The 22,403-nt window shown below is 34.5% G+C and overlaps 1 protein-coding gene across 8 annotated transcripts in view; it reads right to left on the bottom strand.

Annotated features, from left to right (window-relative positions):
• Positions 1-22,403, bottom strand: part of DENND1B (DENN domain containing 1B) — a 257,532-nt gene that overhangs the window by 4,412 nt on the left and 230,717 nt on the right. For all 8 annotated transcript variants that reach the window (XM_063794083.1, XM_063794087.1, XM_063794102.1 and 5 more), the window contains one exon: positions 22,114-22,221. In XM_063794083.1, the coding sequence (XP_063650153.1) occupies positions 22,114-22,221 (108 nt within the window). The remainder of the gene's footprint in view (positions 1-22,113; positions 22,222-22,403) is intronic.

The raw sequence follows: 22,403 nt of genomic DNA, 5'->3' as shown, positions 1-22,403 counted from the left end.
TTAGTAAGTTTCCTGGTTTTGGCACAATAAGATGTCTCATTTCAACTTAGAATTTTTCTGCATCAAACCTGGAATCAGCCATTTCTTCTAAAAAACACTGGTTTCTGTAGATGGGAAATGGCATTTAAAGGTTCGAGTCTGGGTGCTATGGGTGCTTATGGCTGCAAACCATCCTTTTGAATGAACAACAGTAAACTTGAATTTGGAGACTTCAACCATGACACCAGAGAGGAATAACTTTCTGCCTTCTGATTTTGAGTTCCCAATCTAGATAATTGTCTTCTTTTATTGCAGCCACAAAGAGTAAGCAAATTTATGGAACCTATAGAACTGATCCCTACTCCACTCCCTCTATGCCACTGCTTGTGAGTGGCAGAAAGGAAGGAATGAGTAGTAAAATATGCTCTTATAACCCCTACTCTGAATGTGTAGTGAGGTTTCCATAAGTTCAGGGATTAGAAATGTATCTGGGGCCTCTAACTGTCTAAAACTGGGACCTATCACTTTATCACTATAAGTTTAAGGTACATGAGTTAAACAGAAATCTGCAGAGTAGCCTAAGAACAAAGCCACCACTCACAGCAATATTTCTGTGGGAAAAATACATTTCATGTACTCTCTCCAAAACTCACAAAATATGATACAATCCTTTGTTTCTGAAGACAAGCCATTAGTTTTACACTGAGCTCTGTATATGCTTGGCTTTATACCAGCTAGCAGGTCCTGCATTTAAGTTTTTGTTTACAAATGAAACAAACTGAAACAAAGTCTATGAGGAAGCTGAGACTTTATATTGCTATCAATTAAAATCACTGCTACTTAAGAACTAATACAGGAAGATTAGATAATACATACTCAACAGTGTTTATATTTGTAGAGTACTTTGCAAAACACTCACATACACACAGGTACTACGAAGTTAAATTAAGTCAAGTCTTTGACACTAAACAGCTCTAAGTCTAATGGACCCTACAATAAATCTGGAGTTATTCCCAGAGAAGTATATAATTTGCCCAAGGACACACACTTTATCAAAACTAGGAACCAGAAAACAGAACTTATGTCTTTCCCTATTGTGTTGCAAGTCCCTTGTTCATTTTCTTCCACAAAAGTTACCTTTATATTCTGTAGCTGTCTGCATATACTATAGCATCTCTATTTTTTAAGTCCAACTTTTTTTATGAAGCTACTGCTTTTTCCACAATCAAACACCTACGTCATGATATAAGCTTCACAGATACATTTACATTTTAGTTTCATGTTTCCTAGCTAGACAAGCATTCTATCCATTTCTATATAGGGATGTTAAACAGTATATCTTATGATAAGTTTTAACACTACAATTAAATTATAAACAGAAGTAAAACTGATTAATATGTTGTTTTCCTTTCCTTGGCTGTTGACCTTTGTGTTATCCATACTTATTATACATGTACTTATGTACTTAAAATTATTTACATATATGAAATAAGCTTCTTCTAATTAATAGTCATTGAATATATATCAACCTGCATTAGGAACTGCAGTTTATATATAAGAAATAACAACGTCCAAACAGGTGATAGAATATGTCAATTGCTTGATGACTTCTACATAATTGTGTTAAGGTCACAAAAAAAGAGAAAAAATTAAGGAGAAAGATAATCATAATGTAATCGACATTTAAGACAGAGAAGAATAGCAGTAGAGATAATCTGGGTCCATACAAGCTCAGCAGCTGATGGTGTTCTGGTGGGTTGCGACTCTGAAGCACAGTGCTTTCAGGGGAAATAAAGGACAGTTTTCCCCATGTTCGGAACATAACAACACAGGGAAAAAAGGCCTGGTCACAATCTTAAAAATAAAGGTCTTTTGTGGGGAAATGGTAGTAAGTAAGTTTAGACTGCAGAAAACATATTGTGTATTCTTAAGGGTGCCAATACCCAGCCAGTAACAGTACATCTTCATCTAGGTTAACAAATCACAGACATATCATTACTAAAAACATGCATATGAACTATGCAGGACCTGAAATGTAAATGACTATGATAGAGAAAAATAATCTCAACCCACACAATAAAAATAAAAGATATATACATTATTTTAACACAATTGGGTATAGTGACTTATCCTTCAACATCCAGCTCAAATGTAGCCTCTGGAAAGCTTTATCTGGTAAGTGTTCCTCTGTATGGCCACATATTTGGTAAACATTTGGCAAATGTACTATTAATCTCATTGTGTTATCTGCTCATGTGTCTGCCTGCACCACTACACTCAGAGCTCTCTATAAGTGGGATTCAAATTTCATACTTCTTTGTGCCCTTTGCACCCTACTGTATATGCCTTCCTAGCATGGAAGACAGTAGTAGCATGAATGAGGATGTGCTTACTGGGTGTTTGTGGATTAAAGAGATGCTAGAAATTCAGAGAATAATTAAATGTGGCTGTTGCCTTACTTGGGGGAAGTACAGAATAGCAGCTTACAGAAGGTTCTCAATAACTATTTGCTGATGAAAAGAAAAAAGGAATAAATGACATTCACTTGCCTTTCATTCATTAGGTCCTGCAAGTTCAAGGTCTGCACCCTAGGGTTCCCTTTGTTCTAACCAAAGGTATCACATGGCCTTCTTCAACCCCTTATATTTGTCCTGATTTGTCCTAGCACAGGACCTTTGCATATGATTCCTTTACAAGAAACACTTTTCTCTTACATTTATCCTCTTTGCACTGTCTTTGTCTATACACATCGATTTCCATTCAAAAATACGTAGTAACTGCCTACCCCATATTGAGTCTCTATTATTCTGTCTTGTAGAATGTTACAGTCTGTAAATTGCTGACAGAGTGATCTTTTCAAAAGGCAAACCTAATCATGCTATACTCCTATTTAAAGAAATCCTTCAATGGCCCCTTACAGTCTTCAGGATAAAGCTCATACTACTTGCCTTGCACAGAAGGATCTGGCTATGGCAGCCTCTCTGGAGGCTTCACCTGCCATAGAGATGTTTGCTCCACACTACTACACCATCTCCTTCTCTTGTATACTTCTCAATGTCTTCTGCCTCTGTCCTACAAGTGGGCTGACATGCTACCAAAACTTCTTTCTTCCTGGCTCTTCCCCCCAGCCTCCCCATGTTTTTTTTGTTTTTTGTTTTTTGTTTTTTTTTAGTTATCCTTCAAACCTTGGCTCAAGAGTTTATCTTTCCAGGAAACACTCCCTTGCTCACCAATTAATTTATATGCCATTACATTCTCTCTCCCACCGTACAGTAGGCTTTTGAGGGCAGACCCCTTGCCTTGCTAATTTATCTCTTGTGCCCTCAGAATCTAGCACATTGTGTCATACATACTAGTTCCAGGAAAACTGCAAAAGACTCTGAAAGGAGCAAAATGATTATGAGGAGTCTGACCAGTGGAATTATGAATGCTGTCTAGAAGGTCCTGTGGGGGTTATCAAGTTTTGTAGTGCTCTGCATCTTTCATTGTCTTCAACTATCTTGCCAGGATATAATTGGACAAATTGTACAACCAAGGCCTTATCTTAAGTGGCAGTAATGACAATCCACTATAATGGAACAAAGAGGTTGTTGTATTTATGCAGTTAATGCCCACAAAACCCTCCCAGGAAAACTTACATGCTGTCTGCCTGAGAAAGTCCAACCTTATTGGGGTAAGGAAGGCCCTTTTCTAGAAAACCAGGAACCTTAGCAAATTTGGAGAATCTCAAGAGGAACTCACCTTAATTTACAGATGTTTCAGGTAAACCATATGGTGGCAAGTTTTCTTGGGCTTAGTTGCTTAGCTTCAAGATAGCAAATAGCAGAGACTATATAGGCTCAATCTGAGGTTTCTTATGAAAATTAACATAAGTAAGGAAATTCTGAAGGCTTAGCTAGTCAATACTGCATGGCTCTAGATTTACAATGCAAACTCAAGAAGGCTTAAATGGTTAATTAGCTTTCTGGTTGCCCCAACATAAATAGGCCAAATCTAGTAAGAACAGTCTTCTTTTTGTGACTAAGAACAATCTTAGAGATTATTATGAACACAAGTGGGGAGACTGTCGGGAAAACTGTGAAAGACTTTGAAATGGGCAAAAAAAATATTGCCATCCTCCCAGTGGAATGCTGAGTGCTGTCTAGCATTCTTTTCCAGGTTTTTCTGATACTATACAGGTCTGCACCATTCATAGGTTCTATTTTTATAGCTCTGTAAAGATAGAAATTAACTTGTGAAAGACTGAGGGTAATGCAAATGTTTCTTGTCCATAGAGATGCAAGTAAATTTTGTCCAGTGAAGATGTAATTATTACATTGTGGATATTATGGTTTTGTATCTGTCAGCATATACATGTCAGTACTCGAGTGTTTCTCTTTTTCAGATTGTCCTTTATACCACCTTACTGGGGTTTCCATATTAATTAATGAGCTAATTGAAATATGAGTTATAAGTTTATTTTTATTGTAAAATTATTCTTTAGGTCAGGCAGAAATGTTTTCTGAATAAATGAATATCTTTATACATAGTAGGTAGTTTTTGCTGAGAACCTATTAATGAACTGATAAGAAAAACATAAAGGATAAAGTACTATACTAGTTCACTGACATAAACATTTTTAGTGTCCATGAGGCACAGAAGGGTATTATATTCATTCATTCAACAAAGATTAAAGAAATGCCTGCTTTGTGCCAGGCATTGGGCTACACGCTAGAGTACAGTGATGACTAAGAAGAGGCTCCTTGTCCTCATGGATATTATATTCTAGTAAATGAGACATGAATTAAATTGAACAGTCATACAAATAAGCATAAAAATTATGACTTCGGTTAATTTGTACTAAACTATGATTGCTATGAAAGCCCTTCAGGAAGTTGACCTAGTGTGGGAGGTCAAGGGAAGTCTTTCCCTGAAAGATATTTGAGTTGAGCTCTGAAAAGTTAGTAGGTTAGTTAGATGATGGAAGATGTAGCAATATGTGCAAATGTCCAGTGGTGGGACAATCAGGGCAAATACTAAGGAATGAAAGGTAACTATTAGTGCATTGTGGATTGGGGCTTATGTTGGTACATGGGATTTTTTAAGGGGCCCATTAAGACTTGCAGTTATCCTCTTAATCACTAGATGGCAGACATATATTAAGAAGGCAAAAGCTGGAAATTTAAATTCAAGGGGGATTATAATAGTAAGGTGGGGGAAATCATAGATTTAGCAGGGAAGTATGGGAGATGAGAATTTAGTAGGGGCAGGCAGGCATGGGATAGCCTCTGGACTTACAGGTCCTGATAATGAAGAGCAATAGAAAGCCATCTAATCAAGAAATATTTATTGAGAACCTACTGAAAGCTGCTACTGCATATTCCCTGAAAGTCAGTAGCTGTATCTCATTTTTCTTTCAGTTCTTAGCATCTCTTCACTTCAACATCCATTAAGCACTTATTACATGCATACTACTGCCTTCCATGCTGTGAAGCATAACAAAATAAATGAAAAAGATGTTCCCTTTTCTCAAGACACTTAAAAAATATAGGGTGAAATGCCAAAATACTACATATAGTAGAGCAGTTATAAATAAAAACTTTATTCCTCATTGTATGAACATAATTGATAAACTTTTTGATCATAGATGAAAATCTTACATAAATGACCATTAATACTGATAAGTAGTGTCAAATTGTTGATGTTCCTAAATAATGAAAAAATAGGTCCAGTCAGCTAATAATATAACTGTAACTACATATTATAAACATTGGTAAATTCTGAGATCAAATAAGAAGGTATAGAAGTTTCTGAACTGTACAGACCTGGTGTAGCTATCACATTAACACTGGTTATTTCACTAGTCATGTTGATGCTGTGCAAATTAGTAACTCTCTTGAAAGACAGTACTGTGCAAAACAAGGGTACATTTTTTTGGATGTAAAATACATCATGAGAAAACAAAATAAGCAAAGTTTTATATCATTCTCATACAAAGAATTAAGAATAAAATGGGGAATTGGATGTCACACAACCTCAATTAGACTGCTCCTAGGGCCTAAACACACATAATTGTAAAAGTTTTGCTCCCCTGAAAATGTAAAATGTCAAGTACACATCTAATATATGTAAAAATTCATGAAGTGAACATTCGTATAACAAGGGATGCTTGCTAAGAATGTGAAAAGGTACTAAACTAATGAAAAAGGCTATCAGCATGCAATACAACTTATTAGAGGAGATATTCTACTAGAAACACTGACCCTACAGGTGGACACTAAGTGAAAAAATATACACTGGTAAAGACAAGAAGGAAAAGTATTTTATATGAAAGAAAAAAATGTAAGAAAATGTACACAAAATGTGACAGAGGTAGAAGGACCAAGACACAAAATCATAGAACTTAATGTCTGAGGAGATCTCAAGAAATAAGTTTAGTTTCGTTACAGTAAGCAAAATAAATCTTTCTTTTCACTGCAATGGTTTCCAGAAAGTGAATCAGAAAGTAGAATGATGAAAATCACTCCCCTGATGCACCAAGGAGACTGTTAACCTTGCAGTTACCATTTTGATCACCAGGTGGCAGACAAATATTAAAAAGGCAAAATGCAGGGTAAATTTAAATTCCTGGGGTTTGGGAGGGGGAGGAATAAGGGATATAGGCAGACGAATGAGAAAATATAACTTTTTAGACATAAGAAAATTAAGATGCTTGTAATACATAAATTTTTTGAAAGTAGGTACAATCTGTACTACCCTCCATTTTACAGTTGAGGCAACTGAGATCCAGAAGTGTTACCTTGCTTATCTAAAGTCTACAACAAATCCCCAAGCTTATGTATTTTGCAGCCTAAGAAAAAAATACCTGCATGAAATAATATGTGAATAAATTAAATAATAATGTAGAATTATAATAGTGACATATTAAAATGCATGGCAGTTTATAATTCAAAACAAGCTTTAAAAAGATGTGTTTTAATTTGTATAGGTAATAACTAAAGAGTTAAAAGACTTACCCATGATTGACTTGCTTCAATGTGTTAGCTACTTTATGTACTGTATTTTATTTCATTTAAATATCTACTATACAACAAATTTGGTGAACATTTTCTCTATTTTACATATTAGGACACCAAAAGATTAACAAAGCAAAGTGACTTGGGCAAGACAAGGTAAATCGTAAGTGACAGAATGTGACTCCAACCCAAGTGTTCTGACTCATGAACAGAACTGTTTTCATCATAACTATGCTAGATAAATAAGTCCAGAGAGACCCAGAAGAAATAAATGTCCAAGAACTAGCCTGAGAAAGGCTAGCTCTAAAAATGGCAAGCTATAAATCTCATTTTTTAAGGCAAGTGGTAGTTACAGAATAATAAGAGTGCTAATGTTCCAGGTAGGTGAGATGTCAGGATGAAGAGACAAGAGCTGAACATACTTTGCGAAATATGCTGAAAACATACGTGTCAGGGCAAAAAGGTAAACTGGAAGATTATCAAGATACGTATTTGGTGAAGTCTGATGAATTCAGTTGATTAAGGGCTGTTATTATTAGGCTAAGGACACAAAATTTTACACAAGCATCAGAATTACATTCCTTGAGCAGGTGACTGCTATGTGAGACTAGGTCACTAGGAAAGATTCTGATGTGGCCCTAACACATCCAAGGACCCTTTACCAATTCTCCCAGTCCATAGTGATTTCAGAATCCTTGTCAGTTTTATTCACTTATTTCTCTACCACTCAACTGTCACCTGATATATTCTCCATTATAAAGGCAGTGTTTAATTTTAAGTACATTCCTCTCTTACCAAATCCTTGAGACTAAGAATCATATCTTTTCATTTGTTTTGCTTCTAATATCACTTCCACTTCAACTTAGAAGGTAAAACCTGCAAGAGGATGTCACTCCCATCCTAACAATGAGAAAAAGCTGGATAATCTTTTTAAAAAATCGTAATTTTTGTTGAACCTATGAGACCTGTGTTGCAAGTCAACCAAGTAAACTGAATTTCATATATTAGAAGCTCCTCCAAGGAGAGATGAGAGACAGGATTAATTTCACCATTGGCAAAGCTCAAGGGAAGAGGTAGCTGCCATATAAACAGGTAAGAAGAAAATCTGCTAAAATGTCAATAAGGTCTTAAAGGCCAACCATGGGCTAACATGTCAGCTTAGAATAGCTGAGCGTCTCAAAGACAGGGGGAGTTTGCACACGCAAGCTCTTTTCCATATATAAATTTCTTTAATTTTATTTCCAATTGAGGTAACTCTACTACCTCATGCTCATAAGAAAAATTGGGAGCAGTACAGGAGACTGAAAAGCACTCCCCTTGGTGGTTCAGGCTTGCAGGAGGTGACAGGCTGCACAGGGACAGGCATGAAGTCCCACTGACCTTTGAGGACATTCATTTATATAAAACAAAAGCCTTAAACTGCTGACAAACTCACTGCCTCCCAAGACTGCTGGGGGAAATGTAGAAGTAAAACCTTTATCTGCCCTAGGGAAGAATAAGAAACCTTCTTAAGCACAGAATCCTATATTGATACCAAGCAGAGGTCTATTACCACTGAGCAGGGCAGAAAAGCCTCGGCCACCTAAGACCAATCACAGATATAAGGAAGTTTCTCTGCCATGAAAAGAAAGTGGAAGGATGCTAAGAAAAGCCCCACTCCTAAGGCACGGGGGTGCATGGCCCACTTAAGACAAGCATAGAGAACACATAAGGCTAGGATCAACTAACTAGTCACAGATGTTAACTGCTTTGGAGGGGCAAAAACATTGAAAGAAAAGCCTCTATATAGCTCAGGGGTTCCAGGACTGCTGATAGCTCACAGTGAAGCAAGAACACTGAGAAAGCTTTCCAGTACCTTCTTTAGAAGTACTCTACTCTAAGCACAAGATAATAGCAGCCCATTACAGGCAATGATATCAACAAAATCAAAATCCAGTTCATTTTCCGATGGACTCAGCCTCTTATACAAACAGCATTATAAAAGAAGAGCCTGCCAGTTTCTAGGTGTAAATACTATTTAACTGTTTCTACCCATTTCTGGGTGTAAATACTGTTTAACTCTTTCTATACATGGGGTCCATTGTTCAATTAAGAATTATAAGACATGAAAAAGCAAGAAAAATAAAGATGGACAACATGCATGAATAGATGGAATGATAGCAGATAAATGGAATCTATTTTTTTTAAGTCAAGTGATAAAAAAAATTTAAATGATATAAGACATGAAGAATTCTTCTGATGGGCCCATTGGAAGACTAAGGAAAGATTCTGTGCTCTTTAAGACAGGTCAATAGAAATTATTCAAAATGAAACACAAAGGAAGAAGAGAGCAGGAAAAATAAGACAAACAAAAAAATCAACAAGAAGAAACAAAACAAAGCATCCAAGAACTGAGGGATATTAGAAACCAGTCTAATTCATTCTGCTCCCAACACATAGTTGGCATTCATTAATTTTTTTTTGGTATGTTGTTGTTAAAAGTTGACAGGATATAAACAATATTACTAATATTTATGAAACTTCTGGTGACTGCTGGAAGAACAAATTCTGTCACTACACTAATTCTAATCTTCACAATAACTCTATGGAAGTGGATATAATTATCAATATTTTATAGATCTGAGGGCTAAGAGGATTAGAGAAGTTAGGAAAGTTACTCAAGTTCACATACCATCCAAGCGGCACACTGTTCTGATCCTGATCTCTTATACTACAAAGCCTGGAATCTTTACATTCCCACAGGGGGTCTTTCTATTAAGTGATGAGGGTGATGGTTGGATGTAAAAAGGAAGAGTAAAAATAAACATCAATGAAGTAAAGTCTTCCTGAATTTGTAAATAATGGTCCTTAGTAAGTTAAGAGGAGATAAGTGATCTTGAAAACTCTAGATCAGCAGGCCTAGCACAAAGTAGGTGTTCAGAGGAGGTATACAATCTGGAAAGCTGTAAACCAGCACACGCTAGATACTGGTTGTGTTGAACTGAATTAGACAGACTCTCCATTATGGTATGTCCATTCTGTTCACAATGCATTAAATGCTTATTAATGCTAAGTTGGGGTCTGTTCTAGAATTTGACTAAAGAAATCTGCATATTAGATTTTAGAGAGAATATGAGAAATCAGAACTGACCCCTTTACAGACTGCTTTTACTGAACACAGATTAGGAAGTTTAGTTTCTATCTAAAAGATCCCAGAAACACAGTAGTTTATAATTCATTTCCCCATTGTTAATCAGAAACTACATAAAAACCCATTCAATGGCAGCACTCTATCAGGGATTCTAAAAGACTGTCTCTCACTGAAGTGTGTTAATAGGTAGAAAGAAGGTCTTGTATTCACAGGAGGTCTCATTATTCACCTGTGTTTATATGTAGTATGGTTGTGAACTGTTAATACTTTTAGCCAACTTTTAAAGATAGTTCATATGCCAAGTAATTATATCAATTTTAAATTTTTAAAATACATTGTTTCATTACTTTTTTCTGGTCTTTAATATTTGAAAATGCAAATTCTACCAAAGACCCTGCACTAACTTTTCAGGACCAAAAGATTATTGATCAGTGCAAATACAAGTTTTATAAGACTATTAAATAGTATTCTCAAAACAAAATAAATAAGTCAGTAACCCTTTGATAAATGGTAAGCTATTTGCAATTTCACTTTTGTTGACAGGGTTTCAATATTTCAACATTTAAAAAGGTTTCTTAATACATGACAAGTCTACTGTATTATCAATAAGACACAGAATTCAGTTCCTCTCACTAACTAATGTGAAGATGACTTTTCTAGCTGGGATAAATAATTTAAAAGTCAGTACTGAAGAAAAGAACCATATTATTTTCAATCACCTTAGTAAATTATGTTTTCAAAAAATATACAGCTAAGGGTTAAAATATTTGTTAGTAAAATAATTATAGCTGCATTTTATTTCTCAGATTTACCATATTAATATATAATGAACATAAATGTGTATGTGTGGAATCACACATAAGTAGAGTATTAAAATGCTTCTGGTGTTAAATGAATCAAAGGTCTTAACAGAAATTGCAATTATATTTTGGTGTCAGAATCAAATAATACTAGTTTTCAAAAGCATTTACTATAAACGTCAAAGACACTAATAAAGGCAAAAAGAGAACAGATCTGTGAAATAACTGATATTATATTCATATGTTAGAAATACCATAAAGAAACTTCAGAGAAGGTTGAAAAACATAGTCCTATTTTGTAATTAGTATAGGCGCACAGGCCAACTTAAGATATTTATGTATTATTCTAGTGTTTTATGTTAGGAAAACATGTTAGGAAATATAACAATGTGTAGCAGATACAAATCCAGCTCAAATTATAAGATCCTATTATACCCCCATAGTTAGAGATCTATTGACATTTCTGAAAATTCCTTTCTCTTGGGGGACACTAATAGGCAGCAGCAGTAGCCCTACAAAGAAAAGACTGGTTTTTCCTTTCATCAACACCAGCATTGATCTCTGACAAACTTTAAAAGCAGCTCTATATTCAAAACCAGAAGAAAATCAGCATTTCTTTATCCTAAGATTCTTGGAAAACAATAATAATTTGTTTACAAAAGGTAGGCACTTTTGGAATAGAGAACTGTTGTTAATTTAATCAAGACCCCTTACAAACAAAAAAGGCAACAGGGAAAAAAAACAAAGTCAAATAGGACAGAATATAGGGAGGAAAAAATATTAATGATGTGATTACTGATGTAAAGTCTAGAATGGTAGTATTCACTAGATTTACTAAATGGAGAAATTGAGTACCTTTGTTTTTGTTTCAAGACATTGTAATAAATGACAGTCATTTCTGGCAATAAATTTGAAGAGTAAAATTACAACATTAAGGTACATGTCAACTTTAAAATGTCTCAAAATATATACTGAACATGTTCACATAAAAAGATTATCTTCCATTATATGTTATTAATATACTAGTATTGTTCAGCAGAGCTAAACATTTTAAAAATGAAGTCCAAGCAAGTTATTGAAAGGAGCTGGTTTTGAATTATTTCTTTGATAGAATTATGTTCTTGAATAATCTTATGACAATATAAATGTCTCAATGTGTATTCTGTTGTGTTTCTAAAAGACACACTATTCTGAAAGGCGCTAAAAATTTTTTGTGTAACTATCTTCTTTTAAGGAAAGTACTACATATTGCCCACTAGAGGGCACCCTTGTAATCCATAACTGATTTAAAACAAACATTTAATTATAATCAAATTTAATATTTTGGAAATTAATATTATTTCAACAGAGAAACAAAAGAGAAAAATAACTTTCTTTCACATTAACAATATGGAGAGTGTATTTTTCAAAGTGAACTCAAAAGATCAATTTTATAAATTATTGACAGTATTAATATAATTAGTCTACATATATCTTTGGAACGCTGACTGCTAAAATGTGTTTTCATTTAGGCAGTATTTTTTTTATGGACATGGACGTGTGTTAAAAGAAGAACATTCACTTAACTTATTTCAAAAGAGTTGATCGCTTGAAGGTTTTTTTTTGTTTTTTGTTTTTTCTGAGGCAGAGTTTGGCATGATCTTGGCTCACCGCAACCTCTGCCTCCCGGGTTCAAGTGATTCTCCTGCCTCAGCCTCCCGAGTAGTTGGGATTATAGGCATGCACCACTATGCCTGGCTAATTTTGTATTTTTAGTAGAGATGGGGTTTCTCCATGTTGGCCAGGCTGGTCTTGAACTCCCGACCTCAAGTGATCCGCCTGCCTTGGCCTCCAAACATGCTGGGATTACAGGCATGAGCGACTGTGCCTGGCCTATCACTTGAAGTTTTACAATATTTTCTTATTACTTTAACATTTCAGCTTGATAACAGTGTTCTCAATACTGAGCCAAATTACACAGTGATAAAAATATTGTCTTGCTTATCATGATTTGATTCAATTATTTGTATTATTTTGTAAACATTTATTTTACAAAGTAAAGTATTCTTTCTAATTTTCTGCCCCACTCTCACCCCATGTAACAACTATCTTTCTTTTTTTGATTTACAATCACTTTTTTTCTTGGTCAAAAGTAAGTGGTTACTTTCCTCTATAAACACTGAGTACACCATTTCTTTCCTGACCAGTAAGGCAAACTATTCAATAGATAGTATTTTTCCAAAGATCCCAACAAGTATACAGTTTTCCGAAATCTATTACATCATCCGAACAAGAAACACTGTATTTAATTACATTTATTTTATTCCCAGAGTCCAATGAATTCCTATGAATAAAAGTGTTTCATAAATACAATACTATAAACCACACCCTACTAGGTGTGGACATCCCATCTTTTCTTATGCTTAGGAACTAAGTAATTTAAGAGAACCTAAGATATTCTTTTCTTATAAGTTTCACAGAAAATTACATCTGTAGCATTTTAAAATATGACATTTATTATATATAAAAATAAACTATTTGATTGCTCATATTTTTAAATAAGATGCTAACATATTGAGATTTCTCTTAAGTCCCTGTTCAATCAAAACATGGCTTTGAAATGCTTTACTTGTAAGTCTCTGCATGCATAAAAGTATATATGACTTCTGAGCATATTTTAAAATATAAAAGTATGTTACTCATCAACTATAAAATGAACTCATAGCTATTGTGCTATGTTCCACAAATCCATTAGAATGTTTTATAAACCATTAAATACATAAAGATTCAAAAAGACAAAAAGTTTCATTTTTAAGTGTGATATCACCTTGTATAATGGATAAAAATATAAAATCACAGATTATATTTTATGCTTAAAACATTCTTATTTGTGCATTCAAAAGATAACTCTTTATACCTCAAAACTATTAGTCTGTATGTGACTATATTAAGTAAAATAAATGTCCACCAGTTTAATAGTGCTTGGTCTAATAGTAGAAATTGTGACTATTAAACATATTTCTATTTGTAAACACTTTATTTGGGTAACATTCCAAGTGAGAGTATTTATCAACAAGCATACTGCTTTGTATCACACTGCAAATGAAAAACAACTTTCCACTCATTTTCTCATGCTGTTTTTACATAATTAACTGAAGGTTGAAAATCTAAAAATATTGCTATTTTTCCCGACATGAAATAGTTAAGAGTCATATATATATATATGTATATATGTGTATATATGTATATATGTATATATGTGTATATATGTATATATGTATATATGTGTATATATGTATATATGTATATATATGTGTGTATATATATGTGTGTGTGTACACGCGCGCACGTGTGTGTGTGTGTGTGTGTGTGCATGTGCGTGTGCCAGGGTTTTAATAGGGCTTAACAACAAAAAGCTTTAGTCCCCCACTTTCCCTAGGTTTTGTTGTGGTGATTTTGCCTTGCTTAGGGCCATCCATCTGTTAATGTTGACTTGTAATACAGCTAAGCTCTCATGCTTGTTCACTAGTATAGTTGAGGTGTCTGTGAGTCTCATGAAGACACACAGAAACATACACATTATAACTGCTAGACTAAGCCACGCATGGCTAATATGGAGCAATATCTCAGATATATATAACTTTTACATATTATTTAAAGAAATTTCTTATTCTTAGAAAAGAAAATGTTAGTAAATGTTTACAAGTAAGTATTTTTAAACATAATCTCAGATTACAGATTTATGTTATCTTATATTTTTCACTAAGTCTCCAGTATTCTATTCTAAAATAAAACTGATGAAAGAACATAAGTACATAGGATTAAGACTGTTCTGCACCATGACCAGTGGCTATATTCTCAGTGGACTCACTGGCCCTGTTTTCAATAAAACCAGAGAAGGATCCTTTCCCTGGAGTCCTGTTAGGCTGGGGCTGCTGTTGGAACTGTCATCTTTACACAAAAGGGAAAAGGGTTGGGTTTTACAAATGTGGAGCCTAATTGGGAGATCTTCATGGCTGTACCCTTGACATTTATTTAAGCCTCATCAACAAAACGAGCAACAGCCATACTAATTAGCAGACCAGCACACAAATTACTATTTGTTGGATGTGGACTATAGATTCACAATCTATTCCAAAGATAAGCTAAATAATGGAAAACAGGTTTAAAACACAGGCTTAGAACTTTGTTCTTTTCTACAGCACACAGATTGTAAAACTTCATAATGTTTTACTTTAAAATACATTCTTGGAATTTAAATGATCATAATCCCATTTTCATCTTTTGAAAAACAGATGAAAATAAAATCTCTCACTGACAAGTCTAGCTGGAAACTGGAAATGTAAAGTTCTTTAGACAACTGAGATCCACTTCTGAAACGAATAATCAAATGGACTAGGAATAGGATGAGTGAAGACTATACTCAATTTTACTCACAATAAAATGACATACTCAAGGTCTTATAAACTTATAAATAAGATATTTCTTGGTACAATAAGTTTTATATTTCTATTCAAGTCAATATACTGGGATCTATGGTCATCCCTACTTAGAATGAAGATGGATAATTTTAGGAGTCCTAACTACTTTAGTGATTAGAGATTATTAGTGATCCTGGACTATAACTACCAAGAGAGAAATCAGTTGGTGCCACTGCTACAGAGACCTGGAGTTCAAGATATATGATATGGTAACCATAAACAAACAGCTACCGATTATCAAGTACTTATTATGTGGCAGATATTTTATATACATTATTTATAATGCCTATAGCATCCTGGGAAAATAACTTGTATTATTATTTTACAAATGTAAACATTAAGGCTTAGGGATATTTTGTTTTGCTCAATGTTAAATCCTAGTACCTTTTTCAAAGTTAAGTTCTGTCTGGCTCTAAACTCCATATCCTTATTTCTAACTATCCCTCTTCTACAATCACTCCATCCAACATAAAGGCATGACAATAGTGGTTAGGTACCTAAGTTCTAGAATCAGTCTGCCTGCTTTTTAATTCCTATTCTGCTATTTATTACTTGTAGAACTCTGGGCACATTTATTAGTCTCCATTTGTTTCTAAATCTGAAAAACGCGGATAATAATTCTTGCCCTGACTGGATTGTTGGAAGTTTTAAATGAATCACGTAAATACAAACATACACAGACAGCCTCACTGTTATCACAAAACTGTCCATCTTTCCCAGGTCTTCTGAGGCTGCTCTAGTGCATTTTTCTACTATTTCAACTGTATAAAAATTGAAGTTTGAAAAATAGTAGTAGGAACATGAAAATTATCTAGATTACAAAAATCACAAAGGTCCCTGCAGAAATTTGCCTTTAGGCAATTAAATTCACCACATAACAAATCTTTTAAAAGAATTTGGGTACTTGAGCCAGTTCTAACATGACAGTGATGCTACTCTTCAGTAGCCTTACAGTAGGAAGAAAAGAGTGTATTTTATTTCCACTTGTACCTGTTTTCACCTTTTTTAATGAGGTTCAACAGCTAGTAAACTAAGCTGTCTTTGAGAGAGGTATTAATGAGACTAAGCATTTCAAATAATAGAAACAGCACAGAAAAGACTAAATGAAGAAAACTAAATTTCTGTCTTCCAAAACGAAAGTCTTTGTCTCTGCTAGGTACCTCCACCAGAATGTGAACTCTTGTGACACTGAAAAGATTTGTGGATCTAAAACATCTAACCTATTTCTTTGGAATGACTGGGTAATTCATAAGCAACTTTTTAAAAACCAAAACTTTGCGGATTATGAACCATGTAGCTGTGCTTTTCTCTTCTTTTTGGCTGTGCAGGGAATAGGCCTTAACAGCTTCTTACTACATTTAACATTTTCTCTGCCTTAAAACTTACCTAATTTTAATACAGTTTAATCTTTTTACGGTTCTTTGTAAGATATTAAAGTATTTTTGGAAATAGGTAGAATATAAATGAATAGACATTAGTTTCTCTGACATACATACTGATAACTAGACTTTGCCTTTAACCACATCCAAATATTTCTAGAAATATTACATATTTAGTTGAAAATCTTAATATACTCAGATACCAATATTATTATACTTGGAGAGTTAGGAGTAAGAGAATTCCTGGATTTGGTAATCATCATACGACAGTATGCCCGTGGCTCTAGCATCAGCTTTCTGCCTCTTCCATAACATACTGTATCATATTTCACTTAAATCAATGGGGCTGGATTATCTCCAAAAAAGTGAACCAAAGAAGCTTCTGCAATATCAGATTGCAAAGAAAAGGCAGCAGACTATGGCTGATGCCTTTTGATTTCCTTGCCCAATGTGCAAATATAGTACCCTAAATTCATTTCCACCTGTAGCCTTTTTTGCTAGTGTAAGTGGCTCAATTCTCAGGAGAGAATTAAGGCAACATCAATCCATTAGGGTAGGCTGACCTTAAACTTATCAAACCCCAGATTTGTGGTATAAATTTCCAGCCTCCAGGCATTTAAAAATGCAGATCTGTTTTTGTTATTTTGCAAATATGACTTTTTGGCAAATAGCATTACGGCAGTTCCCCCTTACCCACGGGGGATATGTTCTAAGACCCCCACTGGGTGCCTGAAAGTACAGTTAGTACCAAACCCTATACAAACTATGTTTTTTCCTAAACATACATACCTATGATAAAGTTTCATTTATAAATGAGGCACAGTAAGAGATTAACAACAATAACTGATACTGAAAAAGAACAATTATAGTAATACTCAGAACAGCATGTCATTAAAAGTTTATGAATTATTTATTTCTGGGATTTTTCATTTAATATGTTTTGACCACACTAACTGTAGGTAAATGAAACACTGAAAAGCAAAATAGTGTGAAGCAATCAGAAACAGTAGACATCTTGTGAGATATTGTCACAGTCCTTAAAACCACTTCTCTGAGAACTGCTTCCCTTGTTCACCCCACTCACTTCTACTGCCCTTCCTGTGTCCTCGGTAACACGGTACTCTCCTTGCCTCTCTGGCTGGAGTTTATTGAACGAAGAATTAATGCCTGGTCCAAGTGAGCTGATTACATTCTTCCTTAAGGAACTGGATTCTAGAATTATTATCCATTTCTAGTGGCTGCTTCAACTGAGGGCCTATAAGATCTGTGTCAAGGACACAGAGAAGCTGAGAAAACCAGTCTACAGAATGCACAATGAACAAATAAGCAGAAAGAACAGGCCAAGCATTAAAGGGGGAGTGGGAGGGGAGGAGAGAAATGAAGGAACAGGGGATGGGAGAGGGAGGAAGATGGAGAAAAGAAGAGGAAGAAGAAAAGGGACAGAGAGGGAGAGAGGAAAAGAGGGAGAGAGAGGGAGGGAGGGAGGGAGAGAGGGAGAGAGAGAGATTGAGAGAGAGAGAGAGAGAGAGATAGATGAGATGAGATGAGATGAGACGAGACGAGACGAGACGAGACGAGACGAGACGAGACGAGATGAGATGAGTAGGGAGAGAAGCTGATATTCTTCCCTGATTACTTTTTCCATTTCCTAGTTCTAATCCTACTGGAAGCCTAGATATATTCCTGCAATTAGATGTCCTAAAGAATGCCTATATCCTTATAATAAATGGCTTGATATTATTTTATTTAATTTGTGAGTTTGCTAACACTATTAAAACTAAATAATTAAAATCAAGGATTTGATGATAATTTCAATGTAAACGTACCCGCTCTGCTTTTATAAATAAACTGTTGGCCACCAGTTGGCTATCATTTCAAAGCAGTAACAACTCAACATCAATTCAAAGAAGTAACATTAGTAATGCAAGATAGCATGGACTCTGGAAGCCTTGGGAAAAAAAATTAAGGGTGAAATGTAGCAGAAAACAATTGCTAGAGGGCCCAAAATTTAGCTCTTTGTTAAATACATATGTGAATCTAAAACTAAAAAATCAAATTTCAATTACAGAAAAAAAATGCAAGCAAAATCCTAAATTATAATAGATATTAGTAGGCAGGATATGAACTCTTAAAAATTTTGCTATTAAGATATATACAACACAGACCAGGCTCGGTGGCTCATGCCTGTAATCCCAGCACTTTGGGAGGCCGAGGCGGGCAGATCATGACATCAGCAGATCGAGACCATCCTGGCTAACATAAACCCCGTCTCTACTAAAAATACAAAAACAAAATTAGCCAGGCGTGGTGGCGGGTGTCTGTAGTCCCAGCTGCTTGGGAGGCTGAGGCAGGAGAATGGCGTGAACCCAGGAGGCGGAGCTTGCAGTGAGCCGAGATCGCACCACTGCACTCCAGCCTGGGGGACAGAGCAAGACTCCGTCTCAGAGAAAAAAAAAAAAAAAAGATACATACAACACACAGATATATTTACCTATTTATATAATGGGACACATAACGAATACAAAGAAACATACATACTGGGTATACATGTTTCCTGAAACTCAGATATTTATCATTTGAAAACTAAAGATTGTTATTCAGATATTATCAACATTTGCATCACAATTCTAAACATGTATGTTTAATCAATTCTTATACAGCAGGTAGGAAAATCATGTTAGAACTCTTAAAGAATAAGCCCTACTCCTCTCAATTCCTGTTATAATTATTGCTGTCATGTCTACTGTAAACCATAAAATGCTAATCAATGCAGATAACTGAATTAATGATAATATATAGTAGCCCTGAAGACTTAGTGTAAGTATACACTGAATGGAACCCATTATTCTATAAGGTTTTCCATAACCTAATACAATTTTCTCTATCAGAATGTACAGTGTGAGGACTATAGTTAATAATACTGTATTGTATGCTAGAAAATTACTAGGAGAATAGATTTTAGGTGTTCTTACTTTGCAAAAAAACAGGTAAGATAATAGATGTGTTAATTTGCTTGAGGGCAGTAATCATTTCGTTATGTATATGTATATCAAAACATCATGTTATACACGTTAAATATATATAATAAAAAAAGAAATTGTCTCTAGAAGTTAACAGAAAACAAAAACAGAAATCAGTAATGTATTTTTTAATTACATTATCATAAAAATGCTATGCATGTTAAAGGAAAGAAGACTTTAAAATTTTTTTTTAAGATCTACTTTACAGCATGGTGAATATAATTAATAACAGAGTACTGTACATTTTAAAATTGCTAAGAGAGTAAATTTCAAATGTTCTTCCCGCAAAAAATGTTAAGTATTTGAGGTGATGGATATGTTAACTAGCTTTATTTAATTAGTCCACATTACATTCATGAATCATAACATTACTTTAGACCCTATAAATTTATATAATTATAAACCATCAACTTGTAATGAAAAATAAATTAATTAAAATATGAGGAGCTAATAGTAGTTGTCGTAATTTGAAACTGATATTTAGGAAACGTGTTTCTCCAATATAAATCATGTTTTTTTACATCTTAAAGTATCCTATAGGTAACAAAGATCTCATATTCGTTTTCACAGAAAATCTACTCGCCATGGTAAAGATAACCTAAATGCTCCATATTAAGCCATAAACATTTTACAACAGTATTTGAGATGTTAAAGCTTGAAAACAGACAAGAATTGAACATATTAGTGGTGGGAAAAAAAAACAACAGAAAAATCAATAGCAAATCCATTATTAGTTCACACATTAATAAATGTTCTCCAGTTAACAGCAGTAACAAGAAAAGGTTTCTGACTTCGGGAATAATTATTTTATTGAAGGGCTTATTTTAGAACAGACAATCAGTACTGACTATCAGTATGCTACAATCACACAATTCTAATGTGAAAATATCAGCTTAATAAATGAATAATCACGAGGAAATACTCAGTATGTTACAAAAACAGTCCCATGAAAGCAGAGAATTTTTGTGTTTTCCTTTTATATATACCTGGTATCTAGAAAAGTGTGTGGCATATAGTGTTGACGAATGACTGAATTAATGGGATTTTTTTTTTTTTTTTTTTTTTTTACAAAGGACTAGAGTTTCAGTACAGCTTCACTATCCTTTCCCATTCTTAAAGACTGTTGTTACGGTTTGAATTTTGTCCTCTCAAAATCTCATGTTGAAATTTAATTGCCATTGTAATGGTATTAAGAAGTGGGACTTTTAAGAGGTGATTGGGCCATGAGGGTTCCACCCTCTTGGGTGGGATTAGTGCTGTTATAAAAGGGTGAGTTTGGCCCCCTCATCTCTCTTGCCTTTCTGCCTTCCACCATGGGATGACACAGCAAGAAGGGCCTCATAAGGTGCCAGTGCCTTGATCTTGGACTTTCCAGCCTCCCGAACTGTGAGAAATAAACTTCTGTTCTTTACAAATTACCCAGCCTCAGGTATTCTGGTACAGCAGCACAAAATGGGCTCAAAGACAAAGACCCTGGAAGCACCTTATGGCCATGTATACTTCTGTGGTGCCTGGCTATCCAGGAAAGCTAACTGAGCATCAGAGATGGCTTTTCGCCTCCTTCTGCCACTGATAAGTTATGAGACTTATGGCAAGTGTTGTGACCATTCTAGCTATCAACTTTCTCATCTGCAAACCTTGGCAACTATTATAAATGAAGCTTTGCAGCCACTTCCAGTTCTGTAATTTTGTAGCTACAGTCCACTCAAGAATTCTTTTTTGAAGCTAGTTTTCTAAGGCCACTTAAGATCCAATTTCGTATATACCAATTTTGTTTAGTTAGAGCCTTCATAAATGTACTTATGAAAAAAAAAAACCAGGAACACTTATAGCTATGATTCTGAACACTCAGTCACTTGAAACAATATTTTAAGTAGCATCAGCATATAAAAAGAAGCTTTAACTATTTATAGCAAATAAAATAATCTAACTTTAGAATAGGATAGACTTATAGTAGTTCAGATTTTAATTTCTATAGACTATTTTAATGGCCAAATACCCATGTATAAGATTGATTTTATTTTTGTAGTAAAGGAATCCTATGATTTCCAGTTTATCATCAAGCTATTCACACTCTATAAGAATCACACATTCAATTGTCTTTTCCTTCACTGGACTATGAGATCTATGAGGGCATGGGCTAACAAAGCATGTAGAGACTGATATCTGAAACATTTGACTCTCAATCCCCTTGTAGCCTTCCCAGGTTCCATTAACTCCTCCCCTTGACCAATACTGCAGGTTTTCATATAAGATAAAAAATTAGTGGATCCAAATTGTTCCTAAATAATTTATTGGAATTATATAATTTGAGAATGTGGGGGAATAAAGGGTAAATAACCTTACTTACCTGAGCAAGCTTACGCTTTTCTGAGTTTCCTCCCTTTTCATTGTGTAATTTGTAAACTGGTGTATATTGTACAGAACTAGAACAGGTCCCATAATCTTCTTCATTTTCCTACACATGAAAAAATATACAGGCAATAATTGTAAAGTACTCCTTTTATTACTAATGTATTAGATTAATAAACAAAGTATCTGATATACATACAAGTAGCAAAATAACACTTCAGCTTTAAGTGTAAAGAATCTATTTAAGAAGAAAATGCATTTTTCTATAATCAAAATTAATAAATTTAA

This window comes from Pan troglodytes, chromosome 1 (genome assembly GCF_028858775.2).
Source record: "Pan troglodytes isolate AG18354 chromosome 1, NHGRI_mPanTro3-v2.0_pri, whole genome shotgun sequence".
Classification (NCBI taxonomy): Eukaryota; Metazoa; Chordata; class Mammalia; order Primates; family Hominidae; genus Pan; species Pan troglodytes.
This window is presented reverse-complemented; position numbering and strand designations above follow the sequence as displayed.